Genomic DNA, 25,831 nt, shown 5'->3' on the forward strand with positions numbered 1-25,831 from the left:
TGTAGCCCACCAGGCTCCTCTGTCCTTGGGATTTTCTAGGCAAGAATGCTGGAGTGGGTTGCCATTCCTCCGCCAGAGAATCTTCCTGACCCAGGAATCAAACCCTCATCTCCTGTGTTACCTGCAGTGCAGGCAGATTCTTTACTGTTTGAGCCATCGGGGAAGCCCCCAAGGCTTCCTGGTGGGAGGTAATTATGGAGCTACTGTAGCTGTATAGGCTTGAGAAGGTAAGAGCCTTCCCTAATATTAGTAGCAGGTAGTAAAACAAAGAATGGAATTGGGAATAGCAATGAATTGAATGTGGATAGAGGAGTCAAAAATGACCCCCTCAAAATGGGAAAATGATAGGGTCCTTAATCAAAATAAGAAAATCAGTAGAGGGAGTGAGTTTGGTTATGTTTTATGTTCGTTTATATTTGGTTTTTGTTGTCCTTTTTAATTTTAAATTTTTTGTGGAATGTATTGATAGGTCAGAAAAGAGCTATTAAATGGTATATGTCTCTGTCTTACATGTTGAAATTTTAACAGTATTATAATTGGAGATTGTTTCTGCTCTAAGCACTAAAACTACTAAAATATAATGACTTACATGAAAGCCATTTCTGTAGCTCAGGATAGTTTAGGTGCCCATCTTGCCACTAAACCACACTGCTAAGCTGAAAATCACCTTCTTGTTGTAGCTTTGAGCATTTCACTCCACTTTGGTCCTTCTAAATTCCATGGGTTAGTGCTTTATTTTGAATTTCATCTTGCATGCTACAATTACTAGATTTGTCATATTTGTTTTCCAGTTGATGTAGAACATTCTCATGTTCGATTTCTGGGAAACCTGGTATTGAACCTGTGGGACTGTGGTGGGTAAGTACCATCTGCTTAATTCTTCATAAAGTCAATGACAATAATCATGGCATCTAGTATAATCAGCACAGAGAATGCCATTGATGCTGTTCAGTCACTAAATTGTGTCTGACTCTTTGCAACCCCATGGACACAGCGAATATACTAGAGTAACTATAATAGATAAATTAGATAAAATTACTTCAGAATTGGCACTTCATTGAATGAAGATATCTGATTTTTCTATTACTGTGAAAATACCCTCTATATTTGACATGTTTAAGCAGTACTCACACAAGCTATATCTAAGTATCTATGGTATGGGATCAATCATCCTTCTCTTTTTTAGATGAAGAAATTAGGTTTCTGTCTCAAGCAGCCTAACACCAATGCTGAGCTCTCAGCCATCACACCATATCATCTCATTTTTTGGTATTTTAATAATTATCTCCAGGCAATCTAAGCAGTTATTTGGACCTCAGTTCTCCAGATGAGTTTCCCACTATTGGAGGAATAGGAGACAGTTTTTCCTCTCGTGTCCAACACACTTCCAGAATATCCCATCACAAATACACATTCACTGTGCGTGTGGAGCTCCCTTCCATATGGTGTGCTTTCTATTCTTGCATCTCTATGCTACAGTAGCAATATATAGTGCACAATAATTAGGAGCCCTTAAGCTGTGGAATTAGATTAGGGTTTGTATCTCAGCTCTGTTAGCTGTGTTATCTTGGATAGATCTTTTAAACACTCTGAGCTACAGGTTTTTCATCTGTATAATAGGAATAATGATGGTACCAACCCATAGAGTTTTGATGATTGAAAATATATATATTATATATTTTATATAAATTTATAAAATTTATATATTTTATATATTTATAAATTTATATATATTATATATATATAAAGTAAAGAAAGTAAAGAAATGTTGTAATTAGCTCAGTGTCTCCTAGCTCCTAGTATAGAGCCAACTAGGGAATAGGTGCTCAATGAGTATTTGGTGAAAGAATAACAAATCAGAAAATAACTTCATTATTGCTAACAGGTGGATCACTTAATACACTAGTAGCTTTCTCCATGTAAATCCTTCTTCAGTATCATTGCTTTCAATTCTGTAATCTGTATCAAGAGATTAGTCCAAGCCCTTTGCTTTTAGTTACTAACATGTTATTGTCATTTTTACAGATAAGGCAGCTGAGGTCCAGTGAGATCATGAATCTCCCAAGGTCACATAGCAACTTGAGAGCAGAGTGTAGGACTAGAAGCTGCATTCACGATTTCTTGTAAAGGAACTGCTATTTACTGAGAGCATGCAATATGCCAGGTTTCATGCTAGATTCTTTCCTTTAGGAAAGAATAGATTTTCAGAATAGCCTCCAGAAATTTAGGAAGTTAAATTTACCAGAAACCCCCACCCCAATTCAATGATTGTTCTTGTTTTCTAGAAATCTATTCAACATTCACTCAGCAAATACCTATTGATCACCTTCTATGTATCACTCAGTAAGAAAAGCATTGAAAGTTACACCATATTAGATTAATATACACAGTATTTGGTGGCTATGACAAAAGTTTTCATAGTACATATCTTTTTTCTTTTCTTCTTTATTTATATAGTTGTTTCATTTTTGTTTTTTTTTTACTTTTAATGGAATTTTATTGTAAATATAAAATTGCCTATTTTTTTTTAATTTTTATTAGTTGGAGGCTAATTACTTCACAACATTTCAGTGGGTTTTGTCATACATTGATATGAATCAGCCATAGAGTTACACATATTCCCCATCCCGATCCCCCCTCCCACCTCCCTCTCCACCCGATTCCTCTGGGTCTTCCCAGTGCACCAGGCCCAAGCACTTGTCTCATGCATCCCACCTGGGCTGGTGATCTGTTTCACCATAGATAATATACATGCTGTTCTTTCAAAACATCCCACCCTCACCTTCTCCCACAGAGTTCAAAAGTCTGTTCTGTATTTCTGTGTCTCCTTTTCTGTTTTGCATATAGGGTTATCGTTACCGTCTTTCTAAATTCCATATATATGTGTTAGTATGCTGTAATGTTCTTTATCTTTCTGGCTTACTTCACTCTGTATAATGGGCTCCAGGTTCATCCATCTCATTAGAACTGATTCAAATGAATTCTTTTTAACGGCTGATTAATATTCCATGGTGTATATGTACCACAGCTTCCTTATCCATTCATCTGCTGATGGGCATTTAGGTTGCTTCCATGTCCTGGCTATTATAAATAGTGCTGCGATGAACATTGGGGTGCACGTGTCTCGTTCAGATCTGGTTTCCTCAGTGTGTATGCCCAGGAGTGGGATTGCTGGGTCATATGGCAGTTCTATTTCCAGTTTTTTAAGAAATCTCCACACTGTTCTCCATAGCGGCTGTACTAGTTTGCATTCCCACCAACAGTGTAAGAGGGTTTCCTTTTCTCCACACCATCTCCAGCATTTATTGCTTATAGACTTTTGGATAGCAGCCATCCTGACTGGCGTGTAATGCTACCTCATTGTGGTTTTGATTTGCATTTCTCTAATAATCATTTTTGTTTTTTTAAGATTTAATTTTTGTTGAGGTAACATTGGCTTTTCCTATCATATAGATTTCATGTGTACAACATTGTATTTCTACTTCTGTATACCCTACAGCATGCTCACAACCCAAAATATAGTTTCTATCCATACAGTTTACCCCCTGTATCCTTTCCACCCACCCCCTGCCCCTTTCCTTCCAATAATCACTACTCTGTTTTCTATATCTATGTGTTTGTTTTTTTAGTTTGATCTGTAAATTTATTATTTTTTATATGATGAGTAAGATCATATGGTATTTGTCCATCTGACTTATTTCACTTAAAATAATATCCACAAGATACACCCATGTTGTTCATATGTCAAGTTTTCATCTTTTTTATGGTTGAATAGTAGTCCATTGTATATAGATATGACACCTTTTTTATCCATTCATCTGTTGATTGACACTTAGGTGGTTTCCATATCTTATCTATTACAAATAATGCCACAGTGAACATAGGGGTGCATGTTTCTTTTCAAGTTAGTGTTTTCATATTCTTTGAATAAATATCCAGAAGTGGGATAGCTGATAGCTGTAGTCTTGATTTTTTGAGTACTCTCCATATTTCTTCCTTTATCGTGAGAATCCACAATAAAGGACAGAAACAGTAAGGACCTAACAGAAGGAGAAGAGATGAAGAAGAGGTGGCAAGAATACAAAGAAGTATAAAAGAAAGATCTTGAGAGCCCCTTGGAAAGCAAGGAGATCAAGCCAGTCATTCCTAAAGGAAATCAACCTGAATATTCATTGAAGAGACTGATGCTGAAGCTGAAGCTCCAATAATTTGGCCACCTGATACAAAGAGTCAATTCATTGAAAAGGCCTTGATGCTGGGAAAGATGGTTAGATAGCATCACCAACTCAACAGACATGAATTTGAGAAAACTCCAGGGGATAGTAGAGGACAGAGGAGCTTCTTGTGCTACAATCCATGGAGTCACAAAGAGTCTGACACAATTTGGCAACTGAACAACAGCAACAACATATTTCTTCCATACTGGCTGCACCAATTTACATTCCCATAAAGAGCTCATAAAGGTTCCCCTTTTTCCACTTGTTATTTATCCACTTGTTATTTCTGCCTTTTTGTTAATAGCCAATGTAACAGGCCTTAGATGATTATTGTGATTTATATTTACATTCCCCTAGTAATCAGTGACATTGAACATCTTTTCATGCTCCTGTTAACCATTTGCATACATTTGGAAAAATGTCTGTTCAGCTGCTCTGCCCATTTTTTAATCAGATTGTTTTGTTGCTGTTGATGATGATGATGATGAGTTTATATGAATTATTTATATATTTTAGATATTAGCACATTATCAGATGTATGATTTGAATGTCTTTTCCCTCCCATTGAGTCGGTTGTCTGTTTGTTCTGTTGTTAGTTTCTTTTGCTGAGGAGAAGCTTTTTAGTTTGTTGTAGTTCCATTTGTTTATTTTTATTTCTGTTTCCCTTACCTAAGGAGACATATCTAGAAAGATATTGCTAAGACTGATGTCAAATACCATACTGCCTAAGTTTTCCTCTAGTAGTTTTATGGCTTCAAATACTGTGTTGAAGTCTTTAGACCATTTTCCATTTTCAGTTAATTTTTCTGTATGATATGAGATTAGTTTCATTTCATTTCTGTATGGTGTGAGACTGATCTAGTTTCTTTTTTCTTTGCATGCTGCTCTTCATTTTTTCCAACACCATTTATTGAAGAGACTATACTGTGTTCATTGCATATTCTTTGCTTCTTTGCCATAAATTAATTTCTGTATATGCATAGATTTCTAGACTCTCAGTTCTGCTCCTTGACCTGTATCTATTTTTCTGCTAATACCATGCAGCTTTGATTACTGTGGCTTTGTAGTATTTTGAAATCAGGGAGTGTTATATCTCCAGCTTTGTTCTTTTATTCAGAATTACTTTCACTATTTGGGTCTTTTGTAATTCTATACAAATTTTAGGATTATTTCTTCTATTCCTATAAAAATGTTGTTGGAATTTTAATAGGGATTATATTCATTTTGTATATCACTTTGCATTATAGAGACATTTTAACAATATTCTTCTAATCCAAGAGCACACAATATCTTCCCATTTATTTGTTTCTTCAGTTCTTTTTTATCAGCAATTTATAGATTTCAATGTATGGTTCTTTTACCTCCTTGATTAAATTTACTTCTAGATATTCTTTTTGTCGTAGTTATAAATGGGATTGTTTACTTAATCTCTCTATCTCATTATTAGTGTATAGAAACACAACAGGTATTTGTGTATATATTGATTTTGTATCCTTCAACTTTACTGTATTTGTTTATTATTTTTATTATTTTTTTGGTGGAGACTTTAGGATTTTATACAAAATCATGTCATCTGCAAATCAGTTTTACTTCTTCCTTTCCAATTTATATATCTTTTGTTTCCTTTTCTTGCCTAATTGCTCTGGCTAGGATTTCCAATACTATGTTGAATAAAAATGGCTATGGTGGGCATTCTTGTCTTGTTCCAGATTTTAGAGAATAGCTTTCAATTTTTCACCAATGAGTGTGATGTTAGCTGTGGGTTTATCATATACAGCCTTTATTATGTTGAGGTGCTTCCTTTTATACCTACTTTATTGAGTTTTATCATAAATGTATGTTGAATTTTGTCAAATGCTTTCTCTGCAGTTACTGAGGTAATCATATGATTTTTATACTTCATTTTATGAATGTAGTATATCACATGGATTGACTTGCAGATGTTGAAACATCCATGTATCCCTAGAGTAAATCCCACTGATCATGGTGCATGATCCTTTTAATGTATTGTATTTGGTTTGCTGTTATTTTGTTGATGATTTTTGCATCCATGTGCATCAGAGATACTAGCTTGTAATTTTCCTTTTGTGTGTGTTGGCTTCGTCTGATTTGGTATTAGGGGGATATTGGCTTCATAAAATGAGTTAGGACGTGCTCCCTTCTCTTCAATTTATTAGAGTAGTTTGAGAAGGGTAGTTATTAAATCTACCTTGAATGTTTGGTGGAATTCATCTGAAACCATCTGGTCCTGGACTTTTGTTTTTTGGTAGTTTTTGATTGCTGTTTCAACCTCCGTACTAGTGGTCAGCCTATTCAAATTGTCTGTTTCTTCATGGTTCAGTCTTAGACGGTTTTATGATTCTAAGATTGTGTCCATTTTTTTCTAGGTTGTCCAATTTGTTGGAATATTCTCTTACAATCCTTTGTTTTCTGTGGTATCTTTTGTTATTCTTATCCTTTGTATTTTTATGGTAGCTTTTGTTTCTGATTTTTTAATATGGGTCTTACTTTATAACCTGTCCAGCTGCTCTGTGTCTTTTGATATAAATTCACTTCACTTACATTTTGGGTGATTATTGATGGATGAGGACTTAGTACTGCCATTTTTTATCTTTTGTTTTCTACTTGTTCTATATTTTTATTGTTTATTTTCCTTGTGTTTCTGTCTGCTATTTTTGGTTGATAGTTTTCTATGATATTTTCCTCAGTTTCCTCTTTTTGTATGTTTTGTGCCTCCATTTTAGATCTATGTCTTGCAGTTACCATGAAGTGTATATCAAATATCACATAGATAAATAGTCCCTTTTCTGTTAATAGCATCTTATCTTCATTTAACTACATGGTTTTCCTCTTCCTCTTTTGTGTTTTTATTGTCTCAAACTTCCCCTTTTTATATTGTGAGTTTGTTACCAACTTAAAGTAGCTATAGTTATTTTTTTTTTGCATTTTCTCCCCTTTTAACCTTTATGCAATAATAAAGCATTTAAAAACCTGTTCTGACAATTGCAGTTTTCTGATTCTGTCACCTTCTCATGCTCATGATGAGTCGTGTCCAACTCTTTATAACCTTTTGGACTATAGCCCTCCAGGCTCCTCTGTCCGTGAGATGTTTTAGGCAAAAATCCTGGAGTGGGTTGCCATTTCCTTTTTCAGGGGATCTTCCTGACCCACAGATCAAACCCATGTCTTCTGCAATGCAAGTGGATTCTTTACCACTGAGCCATTGAGGAAACCCATTTATCACTTTATTTATGCCAAGTTTTGTGTACTTCTGTCTTTTTGTTTCTGGTATAAGAACTCTGTTCAGCATCTCTCATAAGGCAGCTCTAGTGTTGATAAACTCCCTCAGCTTTTGTAAACTCTGCTCCCTTATCCCTCTAGGATGTCCACTATCCTAATGTTGCCCTACCTAAAAGAGTCAGATAGCTCTTTCCTCATTGTTTTGCATCTTAGATTTCTGTCTTCATACTTGCTAATTCTCTCTTTCATATGGTCTGCTTCATTTCCAGTGCTTTTTAATGCATTCTTCATCTCATTTATTATGAGTTTTCAGCTCCAGAATTTGTTTAGTTCTTTCTTAAAGTTTCACTCTTTTTGGTAAAGCATTTCTGTTTATTAGTTTTATTCCCAAGTTCATTGAAGTGCCTTTCTGAGTTTTTGTAGCTTGTTGAGTTTCTTCTTGATAGCTGTTTTAAATTCTCTATCAGTTAGATCACATTATTCTTTGACTTTATGTTTGATTTCTTGAGAATTGTCATTTTCTTTTTGTGGTGCAGTGTTACTGTGGTTCTTCCTGATGCTTCTTCTGACAGAGCATGTGATATGGAACTGGTTAGAAATTAGAGGTCTTTTCTTTTTCCTTAGCTGGCACTTTAGCATAAGTTTTTGGTTTCTCTTACCTGAGCTATCTCTGTCAGAAGTGTGTCCCCTGCTCTTGTGCTCATTATCACTTCTTGTGTTTCCAGGTTCATTGGCACCTTGCTTCTGCCTGTTTAACTGGCAGAAGCTTCTTGGTGTACCTGGATGGTGGTTATTCCCTTGCTTCCAGTATCCTCTGAGTCATAGGCTCTGCCACTGCAGGGGGAAGGGGTAGGGAGAGCCAAGTTCATACCAGTACCTCTTCCCTATCTGGTTTTCTAAGGTTCATAGGCTCTGCTGCTACTGGGGAAGAACAGAGGGGCTGGAAACTTAGGAACCTCAGTGGCTGGAGACACAGGACCCCAGCCCCCATTCCCACTACTGTACAGTTACTTGTGGTCATGGGTGTCTCTGCAGCCAGGAGGCTGGAGTTGTGTGCACTGCCTACCCTGCTGCTGCCAGGTTATGTGGGTCTGCGGGCTTAGCTGCCCTGGTCAGAAGGTCAAAATTGTAGGTAATACTTTTACTATTCCTTAGGTTCTGCCTACTTTATCTATTCCAGTCCATCCATCTTTAGAGGTGCAGGTGTGTGGAATTCTCTAGCATCCTCGTGTGTTGGGAAAAAACACCTTTGCTGAGTTGTGAATGTTTTACCGGTTGTAGATTAAAGGGGAGAGACAAAGGTAGCTTTTCATTCTACCATGTTGTTGATACCACTCCTTGACTTTTTTGTTCAGGACAAAACACTACTGTTTTCTTCTAGTAGCTGGTAATTGAGAATTTCTTGGAAAGCTTCATATAGCCTAAGAAGCAAAGAGCAAAATCTACTAAAAAGTTAGCTTGGAGCCATTTTCACATAGTTTAGAGTGTTTGACTAGTTATTCATTCAGTAAATATTCATTGAACAACTACTCTGTGGCAGTTGTTCTGTGCTAAAAGCTGGGAAACAGTGTTGAATAGTAATGGCCATAGTTCTTGCTTTCATGGAGCCTGCTGTCTAGGGAATTGAATGCCATTAACTAAAAACTCACACAAATATGTGTGATATCACACTTGTGGTGAGTGTTACAAATAAGACCAGTGTGTTGGTATAAGGGTCTGTGGTGACTGGATTTGCCCAAGTCAGTGAGGGCAGGGATGGTTTCTGTGAGGAAATATGGATTATACTTAAATCCAGTGCAAAAAGTAGCCATTAATTAGGTGTAAAAGTATGAGACATGTGAGACAGAGTGAACAGCATGGTGGATAGACCATGGGCCTCTAGAACTATCAGAAGGTCAAATGTATTTGGAACACAAGGAGGGGGGCAAAATGTGGTGCAAGCTGTGGCCTAATAAGTAAGAAAGTGAGCCCATCCTGATTTATTATTATCATTTGCCTTTTAATTAGAAATGTTAGCATTATCTTTCACATTGATTAAGCCAACAAAAAGAGATCATGAATAGGAGTGATTAAGAGATATTTGCTTACTACCTAGATTTTCTTTTACCTCCTAGACAGGACACCTTCATGGAAAATTATTTTACTAGTCAACGAGACAACATATTCCGGAATGTGGAGGTTTTGATTTATGTCTTTGATGTGGAAAGCCGCGAACTGGAAAAGGACATGCACTATTACCAATCATGCCTGGAGGCCATTCTGCAGAATTCTCCAGATGCCAAAATCTTTTGCTTGGTACACAAAATGGATTTGGTACAGGAGGATCAACGAGACCTGGTAAGTAGAAAGGGTGATGCACCAAATGATTGATGTGCTTTGTAAACTTCTTTTGTAGAGATATAGGTAAATTTGTAGCATTCATTTTTAGGGAAAAAGAAAATCTCAGTATAGGCTTTCAAAATAAAATTGACATCTGTTTTTAAAAACACTTAAAACAAACCTTCTCTGGTAAGGGAAAGATAATGTTCATTTAACAAATAATGCTCAAATTTAGGAAAGGATCCTAACCACATGATATCACTAAGCAGCTTTATCTATTTTTAAAATATATCCACTGCCCTTATTTTACTGTCCTTCAGAGCAGGCAGTTATTGTCAAGGCTAGAAGACCCACCAGAGTTGAGATGAAGAAAGGTCACAACTGTCTCTAGATTGACCTAGGAAATTGGTATGCACCAATTCAAATGCCAATTACACAGTGTTAGGCGCAATTCCAAGACCTCATAATTGCACAGATATGGTATATTTATCTTCTTTTCTACCATGGGAATTAGTACACAAAGATTAAACCAGAAAAGACACAGTAGGAAGGGCAAACTCCTAGCTAGCTATGAGACCCTAGGACTGGCAGGTCACAAATACAGTCTAGCTTTAGTTTGCTCAATATAAAATGAGAAGAGTGGACTTTAAAGTCTAAGCTGAAAGAGAAGATTCTCTATTTCCAAGAGTAAATAAAGTTGAGGAAAGCAGTTTCAAAATATACTGGTGATATAGAAGAATACGGTTCCTCTTTGAGTTGGAACCTAGGAGTCTAAGGATCCCCTTTAGCTTAAGAATTTTTTTGGTAATAACTGTGGTCAAGAATACTTTTTCCATAATTAGTTATATGATTGCCTTCAGTGTTCCAGTATTTGCATATGTTTTGTTGTTTCTGGGTTAACTTCCAGACTTTCAGAAACAACTTGACAGACAGTTCAATATTTGACTCTGAAAAGAACTTTGAAGTGTCTATCCTTTCTAATTCCTTTTCCCTCTCACTAAGTATCAATTTTGTCTTAATTCAGCTGAAAATTCTGTATGTATCTTGGCCTTGAGATTGTGAGGGTTTGTTATTTTAGGGTTTTCTGTTTTGTTTCCCTGGCCCAATTTACCACAGAAAATCCTAGAGCATTCCAATAGATTTTTTAAATACTTATAATTTTTAGTGATCAACTTAATGTTTTCTAAATACTTATGTAAATATCCCCAAAGATACATTAATGTTCTTTGTGGGATTTTAAGCTTAATTAACAGAAGTATACTCTTTCATTAAAGATTCAGACTTGGAAGTTTTAGAGTAAAATGGCTAGGGTGTTCTGTGAATAGCAATTTCAAGCAAAATAAAGTGTTTCCTTATATGTGTGTGTATTACTCAGGTTCCTCAGAGAAAGAGAACGAATAAGAAATATGTGAGAATAAGAGAGAGATTGAATTAATTTTAAGGAATTGACTCATGATTGCAGAGGCTGGCAAGTCTGATATCTACAGGCAGGCTGATAACCCAGGAAAGAGTCAATGTTGAAGTTTGGGTCAGAAGGCAGTCTAGAAGGCAGAATTCCCTCTTCCTGGGAAATGGGGGTCTTTTTCTCTTAAAGCCTTCAACCAATTATATAAAGCCTACTCATATTATGGAGGGGAATCTGCTTTACTAAAAGTCTATTGATTTAAGTATTAATCTCATCAAAAATATCTTCATAGCAACATCTAAATTGGTGTTTAACCAAATGTGTGGGTCCTATGGCCTAGTCAAATTGGTAATATAAAATTATCCATCACAATGTTGAACATACACTCATGCAAGCTCTGGAAAATATCTGTGTATCTATTTGTATTTGTATAAATAAATGTTTTTCCATGTGCATATGGGTGTGTGTGTGTGTGTGTGTGTATTTGTGTGTAATGAGTTGTTATATCTATGTAGCCAAATAAATACAGCCTGTACAGAAATAATATGTATGAATGTATGCATGTGTGTATGAGAGAGAAACATATCTACACAAGTTTAAGTATTTTGATTTATAAAATCTTGATATTGGTATGGATATCTTAAAAGTGACCCAGATTGGGTGATTTGAAATGTTAGATATATTTTATTAAGATTTCTGTATATGGTGAATTTTATTTTCCAACATAGTACTCTCAGTGAGTACTCAGAATAATCAGCACAGTCCTGAAGAATTCTAGTAGCTGTTGCACTTTTTAGACCTGACCTGAAATCATTTCTGTCATCCTAGTCAGTGAAGAAAGGTACACATTTAAAAATTCCTCTGGGGGAAAATGAAATACCTCTGTTTAAAATATTTTAAAATATTACACCTCAGATTTTGCAGTAAGAGAGGAGAGCTGTTATATGTTGATCAGTATATTGGTCTTCTTACTTCAGATTTTTAAAGAGCGAGAAGAAGATCTGAGGCGTTTGTCTCGCCCATTGGAATGCTCTTGCTTCCGAACATCTATCTGGGATGAAACTCTCTATAAGGTGTGTATGTTTCCCTGAGTTTAAAGAGCATGAAAAAAAAGCTAGAAAGGTATTATCAAAACTAAAAGAGTCTTTCATAGCAATCTAGATGTGTTGAACTAAAAGAAGAAATTATCTACAGTAAATTAAAAAGTATCTAACTTAACCTTAAGAGATTTTGGTTTTGATTTTAAGTTGGGTCGACATACCTACCAGATCACACCTAATTAGCCCAGTTTGGTCCTGATTAATTTGATGCAGATCTTCATGACAGTAGAAGTTTCACTGTCCATCATCCATTTTGACCTGTTTTGGTCTCAATGCTGATTGGGACTGTATCTAGTATTCAGGTACCTCTACAGGATATAAGCTAGTCTGTCTAAGTTTGGATGGCAATAGAAGAACAGTATTTAGGGGAGAAATTGGAGAAGGAAGTCTTAGAATGAGAAGTGTTATTCCAAGAATATGATAGCTGCAACTTTCATGCAAAATTAAAGACTAGCATTCTTTCAACCAAAGAAATTGTTCCTATTGCTGGGACAGATACCACACTGCTTGTAGTAGTTGTAAAGGTTACAATAATAGCTGTGTTATGGATGAAGTTGAAATTACCTCGTTGGTACATAGGCTCCTTATCCTGCTTTCTCCCTTTCTCCCAGTGATTTAGTGATTTGAAAGACTGGCTTCTTTTGGGTCTTCCTGTGGTCAGACCTTTCCTTCAGACTGTTTCTGATATTCATTGACAAATCTAGGTAGGAAAGCATCCTTCTCAGTGACTCATAGCTACAGCCTCAGTATCAACTGCATCTGACAAGTATCTTCAACCAAAAGCACAGAAACCTGATTTGCCAAGGAGAAAAACAGTTGGACTTTAAAACATAACCACTGATTTTTTTTAACTAATTTTTCCCAATATTATGTTGACCCAGCCTCACTCTAATAACAGATCATTTTGAGATACCTGTCTAGGAAATACTGTTCTAGATTAATTTGGGCCGAATTTCTCTCAAAGCCTTATTCCCATAGAACAGGTAACCGTGAATAAGGATGGACATGACGCACTGATAAGAACCAACTGCGGTGTGAAGGATGGCAATACATAACACGACCAAAGACAATTGGCTAATCACAACACTGCTGTGAGTGACAATGTCTCTGCTGTGGTTAGCTTTGGTGCCTTCTCCAAGGTAAATTCAGCAGTGACATTAACACCGACCTGGGAACTTGGAACCTGAACCCCCATGCCTAAGTAATAAAACTAATTGGAACAGAAACATGGCTCTTACATCTCTTACATCAATGTTACATAGAGCTGACATAAATTTTTATATTTATTAACTTTTATTCTACAAGCACTCATTGCATATCTGCTTGATACTGTTGGACACACAAATAACTAAGACCAGGTTCCTGTGCTCTAGTAGGGGAAGAGAAGATTATACACCCTACCAGACAAATTGGAGTGATATTTAAAGAAATATTATAATGAAAATTCAAATAAAAGAGCCTTAAGAAAATAGAGGGAGAGTGTGATTAATTTAAATTCCTATTATAGTCATACTCCTCTGGATGAAATCAGTTTTAGGCAAACACACAGTGGACCATTTTTATTTGATTAGATCAATAATTTATACAGCTGACAATAAGCCTTTACAAATAATGCCACTATTTTCTCTTGTAATTTCTCTTGTATGTTATCCCATTGAGGGGAGGGGCCATTTTTCTATGTGGCTCTGGTGTTTACACTAAATTGATTATTGGATGTATGTAAATATTGGGTTCTGATCTTAGCAATCTATACTATTGGTCTTAGATATCTATTTGAATGACTGGATTAGAAGTTCTTTAGCCCAGTAAGTCAGAGTTTTCAGCTTTCCCTAAGGCAATATGATGGAACTAAAGTATTTGTTGATTTCTAACTACCAGTGGAAAGAAGCATTTCATAAGTGTTTGAAACTTTTAAAAATCTAACTGAACAACAAAAATAAAATATTAGTTTCATTTTCTCACTTCATTTGTGTTATATTTGTTACTAGAATTTGTTTAAGACTCAATTATGACTATATTTTCCTATCTATATATTATAGTATACTTCCACCAGGGAAGCCCATAGTATACTTACACATTTGCAAAGATCTAGGCCTGTTTACCAGTTAGTAATATTGCACTGTGCTTCTGTTCTGTTAGGCTTGGTCCAGCATTGTTTATCAGCTGATCCCCAATGTCCAGCAGCTGGAAATGAACCTAAGGAATTTTGCTGAAATTATCGAGGCTGATGAAGTACTTCTATTTGAGAGAGCCACTTTTCTGGTGAGAAGTTTCTGCTGTGCAGATGTATTTCACACTCACCTTCTGTTCAGCAATGGAGAATATGTTGCCACTTTCAGAAAGACTCGTTTTCCTTCTTGTCATTACTTCAGCATACATAGCTTTATTTATGAAGTAGTATTGTCAGCAAGTAACTTGAAAGAAGTTCTTTTGTGTGTTGGTCTTTACTAATTAGTAGCACTTAGACATTTGCAGGTATTTGTTACTATATAATTTAGATTATTTTGTTAATAATTGTCCATTTGTCTTAAATAATTCCTATTTCCCATTGACTTCTATTATGAAACGATGGGTATTTTCCTTTGAGAAAACTTGCATCACACCCCTTTCTCCAAAACAGTTTAAAACTTTTAACATGGAGGAGATGTAATGGTCAACTCAGTGACATAGATAAGAGTTCAGATGGTGAGGTGAAAGGGCAAAGAGGTATGTTGGCATTATTTTTCTTATAAATTCAACTTAATAATATTATCTCCTACTGTGTATATGGCTGTGAGGGAGTATGAAAAACCCAATATTATATTTATAAGTAAAATGTTTAATAACAGTAATAAAAACTCATTTGCCATGTCAAAAGAACTGCATGAGTACTTGCCGATCAGCTGCATAAATATAACCCTAAGAGTAGCTCACAGTAAATAATTTGTTTCTGAGCTCTACCAAAGCTTGGTGATTTTAGACACATTTCTTTTCTTTTTTTAAGTTCTTTTCTTATTTAGGTTATTACAGAATATTGAGCAGAGTTCCCTGTGCTGTACAGTAGGTCCCCATTGGCCATCTGTTCTAAAATATAGCAGCATCTATCTATGTGTCAATCTCAGACTCCCAATCTATCCTTACACCCACCTGTCCACCCTGGCAATCACATGTTCATTCTCTAAGTCTGTGAGTCTGTTTCTGTCTTGCAAACAAGTTCATTTGTATCATTTCTCTCAGATTCCATATATGAATGATATCATATGATATTTGTCTTTCTCTTTCTGGCTTACTTCACTTATTCACTTAATATGATATTCTCTAGGTCCATCCATGTTGCTGCAAATGGCATTATTTTATTCTTTTTTATGGATGAGTAATATTCAATTGTATTTATGTACCACATCTTTATCCATTCAATGTCAGTGGGCATTTAGGCTGTTTCCATGTCTTAGCTATTGTGAATAGTGCTCCTTTGAACATAGGGATGCATGTATAGTTTTGAATTATACTTTTATTGAGATATATGCCAAGGAGTGGTATATATGCCAGGGAGCTGGATCACATGACAACCATGCTTTAGTTTTTTAAAGAAGCCCCATACTGTTTTCCATAGTGGCTCTACCAACTTAAATTCTTACCAAGAGTGTAGGAGAGTTCCCTTTTCTCCACACCCTCTTCAGCATTTATTGTTTGTAGATTTTTTTCATGATGGCCATTCAGACTGATTTGAGGTGACATCTCATTATAGTTTTGATTTGCATTTATCTAATAATTAGTGATGTTGAGCATTTTTTCATGTGTCTCTTGGCCATCTGTATGTCTTTGGAGAAATATCTATTTAGGTCTTCTGCCCGTTTTTTGAATGTGTTGTTTGTTTGTTTGTTTGTTTTGATATTGAGAACCACATGAGCTGTTTGTAAGCCTGGAGATTAATCTGTTGTCAGCTGCATAGTTTACAAATATTTTCTCCCATATTGTGAGTCATCTTTTTGCTTTCTTTCTGGTTTCCTTTGCTGTGCAAGGCTTTTCAGTTTAATTAAATCCTATTTGTTTGTGTTTAATTTCTATTAGTCTAGGAGATGGATTGAAAAAGATATTGATGCAATTTATGTCAAAGTGTTCTGCCTATGTTTTCTTCTCAAGAGTCTTATACTGTCCAGTCTAACATTTAGGTCATTAATCCATTTTGAGTTTTTGTGTGTATGGTGGTAAAGAATGTTGTAATTTAATTTTTCAAATATAGCTGTCTGGTTTTTCCAGCACCATTTATTGAAGAGATTGTCTTTTCTTCATTATATAGTCTTGCCTCCTTTGTTATAGATTAATTGATCATAGGTCATGGATTTACGTCTGGGCTTTCTAGTCTATTCCATTAATCTATATGTCTGTTTTCATGCCAGTGCCATACTGTTTCATTTACTGTAGCCTTGTTGTATAGTCTGAAGTCAAGGAGCCTGATTCCTCCAGCTCTGTTTTTCTTACTCAAGATTGCTTTGGATATTCAGGGAATTTTGTGTCGCCATACAAATTTTAAGATCTTTTGTTCTGGTTCTATGAAAAACGTCATTGGTAATTTGATAGGGATTGTGTTGAATTTGTAGATTGCCTTGGGTAATATAGTAATTGTGACAATATTCATTTTTCCAATCCAAGGACATGGTATATCTTTCTGTTTGTGTCTTGTTTGATTTCTTTCATCTGTGTCTTTGTTTTTTTGCTACTCAGTAAAAACTTGCTATTGGGGACAGTAAGATGAAGAAAAGTGAGGTTCTGGCAGTCTGGAAGAAGTTTCTTTATGACACAGAGAAAAGAAAATTGAGATGAGTCTACTATGCTGTAGATTCCCTAAATGTTTTTGTGTTCTATTTCAGTTCTATGGCAACTGAAAAGGTTAGGGCTTTGAGTAGTTCTAGTTAGTGTTGTCCGGAGAAGGCAATGGCACCCCACTCCAGTACTCTTGCCTGTAAAATCCCATGGATGGAGGAGCCTGGTGGGCTGCAGTCCATGGGGTCGCTAAGAGTCGGACACGACTGAGCAACTTCACTTTCACTTTTCACTTTCATGCATTGGAGAAGGAAATGGCACCCCACTCCAGTACTCTTGCCTGCAGAATCCCAGGGACGGGGGAGCCTGGTGGGCTGCCGTCTATGGGGTTGCACAGAGTGGGACACGACTGAAGCGACTTAGCAGCAGCAGCAGCAGTTAGTGTTGTCAACCTCCATTTCTCCCAGTTCACAATGGCTCATCTTTTCATTAGGGGATGAAATCAAATAAACTCCCAGCTTGAAAGAATATTTGTTGAGGAGTTTTTGCTTCCGTGTTCATCAGTGTTACTGGCCTGTAATTTTCCTTTTTTGTGATATCTTTGTCTGGTTTTGGTGTCAGGGTGATGATGGCCTTGTAGGATGAGTTTGGGAATATTCCACCCTCTGTGGTTTTTTGAAAGAGTTTGAGAGTGATAGGTGTCAGTTCTTCTCTAAATGTTTGATCTAAATCACCTGTGAAACCATCCGGTCCTGGACTTTTGTTTGTAGGAAGATTTTTAATCACAGTTTTAATTTCATTACTTGTGATTGGTCTGTTTATGTTTTCTATTTCTTCCTAGTTCAGTCTTGGAAGGTTGTACTGAAACGTGTCCATTTCTTCCAGATTTTCCATTTTATTGGCATATATTTGCTTGTAGTAGTCTCTTACAATCCTTTTTATTTCTGTGGTATCAGCTGTATGTAACTTTTCCTTTTTCATTTCTAATTTTATTTGAGTCCTCTCCTCTTTTTTTCTTGATGAGTCTGGCTAATGGTTTATCAAGTTTATCTTTTCAAAGGTCCAGCTTTTAGTTTCATTGATCTTTTCTGTTGTTTTCTTCATCTCTATTTCATTTGTTTCTGTTCTGATCTTTATGATTTCTTCCCTTCTATTAAATTTTGGGTTTTATTCTTCTTCTCTAGTTGCTTTAGGCCTAAGGTTAGGTTGTTTATTTGAGATTTTTCTTGTTTCCTAGATAAGATTATATCACCATAAGCTTCCCTCTTAAAACTGCTTTAGTTGTATCCCATAGGTTTTGAATCATCATGCTTTCATTTTCATTTGTCTCTAGGTATTTTTTATTTCCTCTTTGATTTCTTCAGTGATCCATTGGTTGTTTAGTAGCATATTATTTAGCTTCTATGTATTTGTGTTTTTTACAGTTTTCTTTTCTTCTAATTGATTTCTAACCTCATAGTGTTGTGGTGGGAAAAGATGCTTGATATGACTTCAATTTTATTAAATTTACCTGGCGGGGCTCACTTTGTGGTCCAGCATGTGATCAGTTCTGGAGAATGTTCCATGTGCACTTGGGAAGAATGTGTATCCTGCTGCTTTTGGATGGAAAGCTCTATAAATACCAGTTAAGTTCATCTGGTCTAATGTGTCATTTCAGGCCTGCATTTCCTTATTGATTTTTCTGTCTGAATGATCTGTCCTTAATGAAATTGTGGTGTTAAAAGTCCCCTAATATTTTTGTGTTACTGTCACTTTCTCTTTTTATGGCTGTTAGTATTTGCCTTATATATTGAGGTGCTCCTATGTCGGGTGCATTTATATATTTACAATTGTTATGTCTTCTTCTTGGAGTGATCCCTTGATCATTTTGTAGTGTCCTCCTTTGTCTATTATAACAATCTTTATTTCAAAGTCTATTTTGTCTGATATGAGTATTGCTATTCCAGCTTTCTTTTGATTTCAATTGCATGGAATATATTTTTCCACCCCCTTACTGTTAGTCTCTTTGTGTCCCTAGATCTGAAGTGGGTCTCTTGTAAACAACATATATATGATAGACACATATTTTAATCTATGTTTGGTTCCCCTTTTATAAAATAGAGATACTAATTACATCATAATTTTTGTGTGATTTAAAATAGGACATGATAACATTAAATCCTAGTACAAAGTTCGGCATATAGCTCACAGACTGTCAAACATTGGTTTCTTTTCCTATTACAGCCAACAGAATGCAGAGAATGCAGGTGCAGTTTTTGCTTTTAACTTTGTAGAAACATTATTTTTAATGGCAGCATACTTGGCAGTCATTCTTCCTGCTAACTGATACAGCTGAGGCAACGAGACCTAACCAGTGTCTTCTGCCTCACCCCATAGGCAGGGGTTACTTGCTTGGAAGTTCATTATCCTGAGCCCTGTCTTTCCCACTAGTGTGAATAGCAGCAAGCAAGTGAGCTTTTCTGTCTGTCCTGATACACATGGCATGATAGAATCCTGCTTAGTGGTATTTTCCTGCCACATCTACCACATATGATCATAGAGGTTAATTTAATATGAGCTCTGTTTTTCACCAACAATAACAAGTGGCTTTTGGTTTCTCTTGAGGACTGTGTTTAGGTGTTTTGACCATTTTCACTGAGGTGCTTGAAGTCAAGCAACAGGAACCTGTTCCACCATTGGTCTAGGAATTATGTTTTTGAAATTTCAGATAGTTTCAGGGAATTGCCCTGTGAATTTTCTTCTGGCAAATGACTCAGTTTTGCTTCCTACTAGAAACTTAACATCAGCCTATGGGAAATATTTTTGTGGTTTTATTAATCTGAAAGTGTTAGGGGATGCATTTTCAGCTGGCATTGGTGTCCATCATGAATAGGTTCATTTTTCATTTATAAATAGTACATCCTCAGAAGTTAGAATCAATCAGTTAAGATTTTTAAATATAATACCAAAAATCACTTGGTTATAGCCTTCGTTAAAATTAAGTACATTAAGTACACCTCAAGAACAGCTAAGAATTTTTTTTTCCATTTTGATTTGTACTTTTTTGAATCAACAACCATTCTGTGAAATATTGGAATAAGATGAATATTTAAAGTAAGTGAGAAAGGCTAGCAGTGAACCAAAACAGATAATACTTAAATGTTCTAATAAAATTATAACCAAACATTACTGGATGGGTCATCCTTAGGGATGTTGAATTTATTCAAAATACTGATAGAATATGGGACAGATCAATAAAGACAGTAAAGCCAGTTGCCAACTCTACCCTGAAAATCAGGGTGACTAAGAGACTGATGGATGTAATGGCTTGAGGAGTAGTAGAGGGTGATATGACAATGCGGCATGGATTGAAAAGGCATTGCTCTTTTTTGCAGGTGATTTCTCACTATCAGTGTAAAGAACAGCGTGATGCCCACAGATTCGAGAAAATCAGCAACATTATTAAGCAATTTAAGCTGAGCTGCAGGTAAGAGATCTTGTGTGATGTATTCAATATTTATCTCTGGAAAAAATTGTCATATTTGAGAGGTTCAAATACCTTTAGTAGACTCCACTTCTATATTCAGCATAGTTCCTTATATTAAAAATAAATCTTGGGCTTCCCTGGTGACTCAGTGGTAAAGAATCCGCCTGCCAATGCAGGAGATGTGGGTTCAATCCCTGATCTGGGAAGATCCCACAGGCCACAGAGCAACTAAACCTATACTCCACAACAAGAGAGGCCACCACAATGAGAAGCCCATGCACTGCAACTAGAGAATAGCCCCCACTCCCCTAACTAGAGAAAAGCCTGTGCAGCAATGAAGACCCAACACAGCCCAAATAAATAAAAAATTTAAAATAGAGAAAAGCTCAACTCTAAACTTCTTGACTGAAGTGAAAGACAATATCCTTTAATGCAAACTCAACTGATGCAGAAGAAGCATAAGAAAAATATCTAAGGTGAGTGCACTTTCAATATGTTTGTTACTATTTGGGAAGAAATAAGCAGACGATGTCCAAGAAAGTTTTGAAAAAGAAGGAAGGTTTACCTTACCAAATACCAAGATTTACTATAAAACTGTAATAATTAAAATAGTGTGGTACTGATTTCAGGAATGGTACAAAGAAGAGCATCTAAAAATGTCTGATCATATTGTCTCAGCTTTGTTTAAATCTAGTTTGAATCTTAGCATTGTGAATGTAGGAAGTAGGAACAGCTGAACATCATAATCTAGTAAAGTTTTAATAATCAAAATTCTTATCATGGTAAAACTTTGATACTCAGACAATTATTCTATTGTAAGTTATTCTAGTGTAAGTTATCCCTTTTATGCCTTAGCACACTTTGAGACTTTCTGGTATGTTTATGCCAACATTTTTAAAGAATAAATTGCAAATGGCATATAAATATTATTATTCTTTTTGTTTTCGAAGAAATGGGGTCATTCCTAGAATTTCAACATAACTAACATTCAAAAGGTATAGTTGTTAATCTCAATGATAGGAAAATTTCAACAGAATAAACTTAAATATTAGAGAAATCTTCGGCAACATGATTTTTAAAGTGAATCTAGGTCTAAGCCCGCTTTTCATTTCACAGTCACTATCAAGTCCTAATCTGCTTTCTGTCAAGGCCACTTTCCAAGGCATGTTAAATTTGGCATTAGAGTTTCCTGGGAAAACAAAGTGAGCTTAGTGACTAACTGTCTTAATGAGGTGGTGGATTGAGATATAATAGTATGCAAATGTTAACATGAAAGATAAGAATGTCTGATATTACTATTACTTTATGTCCTTTACTCACTTTTCCCCTTTCTCCTATAGCAAGCTAGCTGCCTCTTTCCAGAGCATGGAAGTCAGGAACTCTAACTTTGCTGCTTTCATTGACATTTTTACATCCAACACTTATGTGATGGTCGTGATGTCAGATCCATCCATTCGTAAGTTTAAACTTAGCTGACATAGATTCAAAGCCACATATTCTTTAAATTGCCTTAGAGGTTGTACATTATTAAAGATACTGAAAAACTATTTTATAGTGCACAACCCTGTGAATGTACTTAGTGCCACTGACCTATACATTTAACAATGGTTAAAATGGTAAATTTCATTTTATGCGTATTTTACCACAATGAAAATAAATTAGTACTAATGGTAAATAATTTTTATTTAATCAATTTATATTTTGAAGCTTAGAAATAATTTAGACTCTAGGGTATTATATTTTTCATTGGAGCTTCAAAAATCAAATTACTAAATCTGGGGATTTTAAAGAAAACAAACTCAAATGTATGAGTTGTGCTCCACATAGGATATATTTTTAAAGGACTAGTCACTCTAAGCTCTGAACTTTTCATTGTTGAAACATTTTATATGTCATTGTATATTTCTAAGTACCGTACTCCCATATTTTTATTATGGGCATGGAGATAGATATTTGGTGCCTCCATGCCATAATAGCTGTATCGATCACAACTATTGAAATAAAGGTTCTAGCAGTATTTCTAGGATGTTCCCAGAAATTTAAATTATCTCTTAAATTATCCATTTTAGGTTAATATTAGAATATAGCAGAAGATAATGTTTTACTATTAGCCCCAAACTAAACGAGTTTGAAAATTTATTTTGAAAATATTATGTTTAGAATATAAACAAATCTTTTACTGAAAAAAATTAAACTCTGGTTAACTTGGGACATAGGTTCTCTGTGACATACATTGAGGGATTTGGCTCTCTTTCATTTATTTGTTTTTACTAGTAATATATTCCTTTGGCTATTTGTACTAACTATGTTGGCTATCTTCCCTACCCCATCCTCAGCTTCTGCAGCTACTCTGATCAATATTCGCAATGCCAGGAAACACTTTGAAAAGCTGGAAAGAGTGGATGGACCAAAGCAGTGTCTTCTCATGCGCTAAAACTTTGCCAAATGCTGTTTCAGAAAAAAAAAAAAAATTGGAATACTGTTTCTTAATGTTGTATTAGTATATATAGGCTCTGAAATGTTGTGATGATTATCACTTCTGCATTTCTTCCCTACTCCCCAGTCTTAATGTATAGTCTTGAATGCTATTTACTTAAATAGCCAGTAAGAAGTTAGAAGATAAACTGTCTGTGAATTTGGTGTGACATAAAAGTAGGTGATATGTAAGTGTTCTGATAACAATGTTCTAATAGTGTAAGTGTTCTAATAACCTGGTTTCAGTTGTTGTGTATGCCAAAGCCTTTTCCAGCATCATCTTATATTCCTCATCAGATAGTAACCTATATGTTTGGAATATTACTGTTTTCTCAGCATGCACTAAAAATATTCCTTAAATGCAATTATAAATAAAGTTTTGCTGTTACAGATTTCAGTAACATTCTTTTCTTTTTTTTCTTTCCCTTGTTTCTTCAGCTTTTCCCTAAGAAAAAGAAAATGAATTTCACACTTAACCTAGGGGAAGAAGACTTGCTGTTTGGGAAATAGTATAAAATAAAGTTGGTTGGGAAGGATGAGCCAAATGATAGCCTTAAAGCTAGGCAGAAGTTTTGATATAATATGATAGGAAATGGTAAAGGAATTTTGAAAGAAAGTTAAGCTATGGGCTGACTGATGGCAGTTGGAGAAACAGATAGTAATCCAGGCTTGAAGTGTGTTGAAAGTCTGTTTCAAGATGCAACTAGAGAAGGAATGAATAAAAAGTTGAGGGAAAATAGATAGTATTTATGAGATGTAAGTCTTCTTTCTATGAGGTCCAGGAATGGTTAATTTATATATTCAGTAATACCTAATGGTATGTGCTTTCATTATACTCCTTAAGTGTTATTAAAACCTCATTCAAGGTGGGAGTTTATTTGACTTCATTCCCAAGGAAAAGATGAGCCATTGTGAACTGGGAGAAGTGGAGCTTGACAACACTAACTAGAATTACTCAAAGCCCTAACTTTTTCAGTTTCTATAGAACTGAAACAGGACACAAAAGCATTTAGGGAATCTACAGCACAGTAGATTCATCTCAATTTTATGTCATGAAGAAACTTCTTCCAGACTGCCAGAACCTCATCTTTCCTTGTCTTATTGTCCCCAGTGGAGATAAATAGAGTTTTTACTGAGTAGCAAAGAACATGCTGTCATTATGTAGATTAAAAATGTAAATTCTTAAAAGAATCTCATGGGATTAATTTTATCAACAGTTGCATTAACCTTCTATAGAAGAAGAGTTTAAGTTTGATGTCCTAGATTATTTGTTCTATTAACATCTAGGAAAATGAAAAGAGCAAATGAATAGGGAGTCTGTTCTGTGACTAATGATTTGGCATCTTCTTATCCTTTATCTGGGATGAGATTTGAAGGAAAACACCCAAAAGTGTTTTTTCTTTTTCCTTTGGAAGGTAGTTATAGGTCTCCCACATTGCAGATATTCTTTACCAGCTAAGCCACCAGGGAAGCCCAAGAATACTGGAGTGGATAGCCTATCCCTTCTGCAAGGGATCTTACCAACCCAGGAATTGAACTGGGATCTCCTGCATTACAGGCGGATTCTTTACCAGCTGAGCTACCAAGGAAGCCCTAAATATAGATATATAGATATTCAATTAGTTGAGCACCAGAAAAAACTGTTACGTGATTACTTTGTTTGCTCTTCATTCAAGCTTTTCTCAGATTCTAGTTATAACTTGAACTTGGAAGATGTATAAAATTATGAAAGGTTAGAAAAATGAGGTTAATTTGACTTAGTCCTAATGGTAATGAACAGCCAGTCTTCTTTGTCACTGAAGACAAGAAAAAAAATGTTTGGAGATATTTGCCCAAAGATGTGCCACTTAGAAACTGAAATAACACAAGTGGACAGTGAAGACATGTACACAGAAAGAGTTGGAGAGAAGAAATCAAAACCAATGATGTAAAACGTATGAGTTTAGTGATACAGTGAGCTGATTCTTTTTATAGGCCTTGTTAGCTATGTTAGTAAGGAGGATTACAGATAAAAAACACTGGAGGATTACAGATAAAAAACACTGGTGCCAGGGGACACTCTCTGTCCCCCTTCTGATGTCTATGTCAGAAGCTTTCTCTGCCCCTTTTCATACTTTAATAAAACTCTGCTATACAAAAGCTCTTGAGTTATCAAACCTGGTTCCTGGTTCCAAAGCTAAATCTTCTTCCGACATCGTTCAATGTAACCTATCATCTTGGGGGCTTGTTTGGAATCTTCAGGACAAGGTAAGAACACCCAAGAGCTCTAGCCTCTCTGCTTTCTCAGTATACATTTCTCCTTTTACTTCACTAACTCTATGGTGTGCTTGCGTGAATGAATGACACACCCTGTGTGAAGCAAGTGATGAGCCCTGCTCTGTGGTTTCACGGTGCCTCCGAATGACTGAAGGCAGCCCCAGAAAGGGGAGCCTTTTTGGGGGTTTATACTGACCTACCAATGCCAAGAGACACCCAACGTCCCTGCGAGGGGAGCAGCCAGAAATGGGCAAGGCGTGTGGAACAACCTTTCCTTTCTTGGTCATCTTTCCCTGGTCTCTTAGACCATTTCATAATTGTGTGGGAAATTAGAACTACTAACCTAATCTGTTGGATCATAGACTTTCAAGGGACTTATGATCCATGCTGTTACTGTGTACTTTTACTTAGACCCCATGTATGGAAGCACCTGGCCTTGCTAGGAGCCAGAAGTTACAAGAGCACATTTGGAAGTGAGATGCAGCTCTAGCTCCAGGAACGCCCCTCAGGCTAGAGGTCACTCTCTTGGCTGCCTGCCTCTGGGGCCAGTGACCTGAAAGTGAGTCTCTGTCACAGCTGTCCCTCTAATCTATGTGGATAAAAATATTGC

General features: G+C 35.9%; 1 protein-coding gene across 2 annotated transcripts in view; it reads left to right on the top strand.

Moving 5' to 3' along the window:
- The window catches only part of RRAGB (Ras related GTP binding B), a 35,383-nt gene extending 12,026 nt beyond the window's left edge, over positions 1-23,357 (top strand). For both annotated transcript variants that reach the window (XM_043896869.1, XM_043896870.1), the window contains 7 exons: positions 792-858; positions 9,572-9,794; positions 12,159-12,254; positions 14,421-14,543; positions 20,399-20,490; positions 21,831-21,946; positions 22,827-23,357. In XM_043896869.1, the coding sequence (XP_043752804.1) occupies positions 792-858; positions 9,572-9,794; positions 12,159-12,254; positions 14,421-14,543; positions 20,399-20,490; positions 21,831-21,946; positions 22,827-22,924 (815 nt within the window). In that variant the 3' untranslated portion in view covers positions 22,925-23,357. The remainder of the gene's footprint in view (positions 1-791; positions 859-9,571; positions 9,795-12,158; positions 12,255-14,420; positions 14,544-20,398; positions 20,491-21,830; positions 21,947-22,826) is intronic.
- Positions 23,358-25,831: the final 2,474 nt, after the last annotated feature.

The sequence above is a fragment of the Cervus elaphus genome, chromosome X, assembly GCF_910594005.1.
Source record: "Cervus elaphus chromosome X, mCerEla1.1, whole genome shotgun sequence".
Classification (NCBI taxonomy): Eukaryota; Metazoa; Chordata; class Mammalia; order Artiodactyla; family Cervidae; genus Cervus; species Cervus elaphus.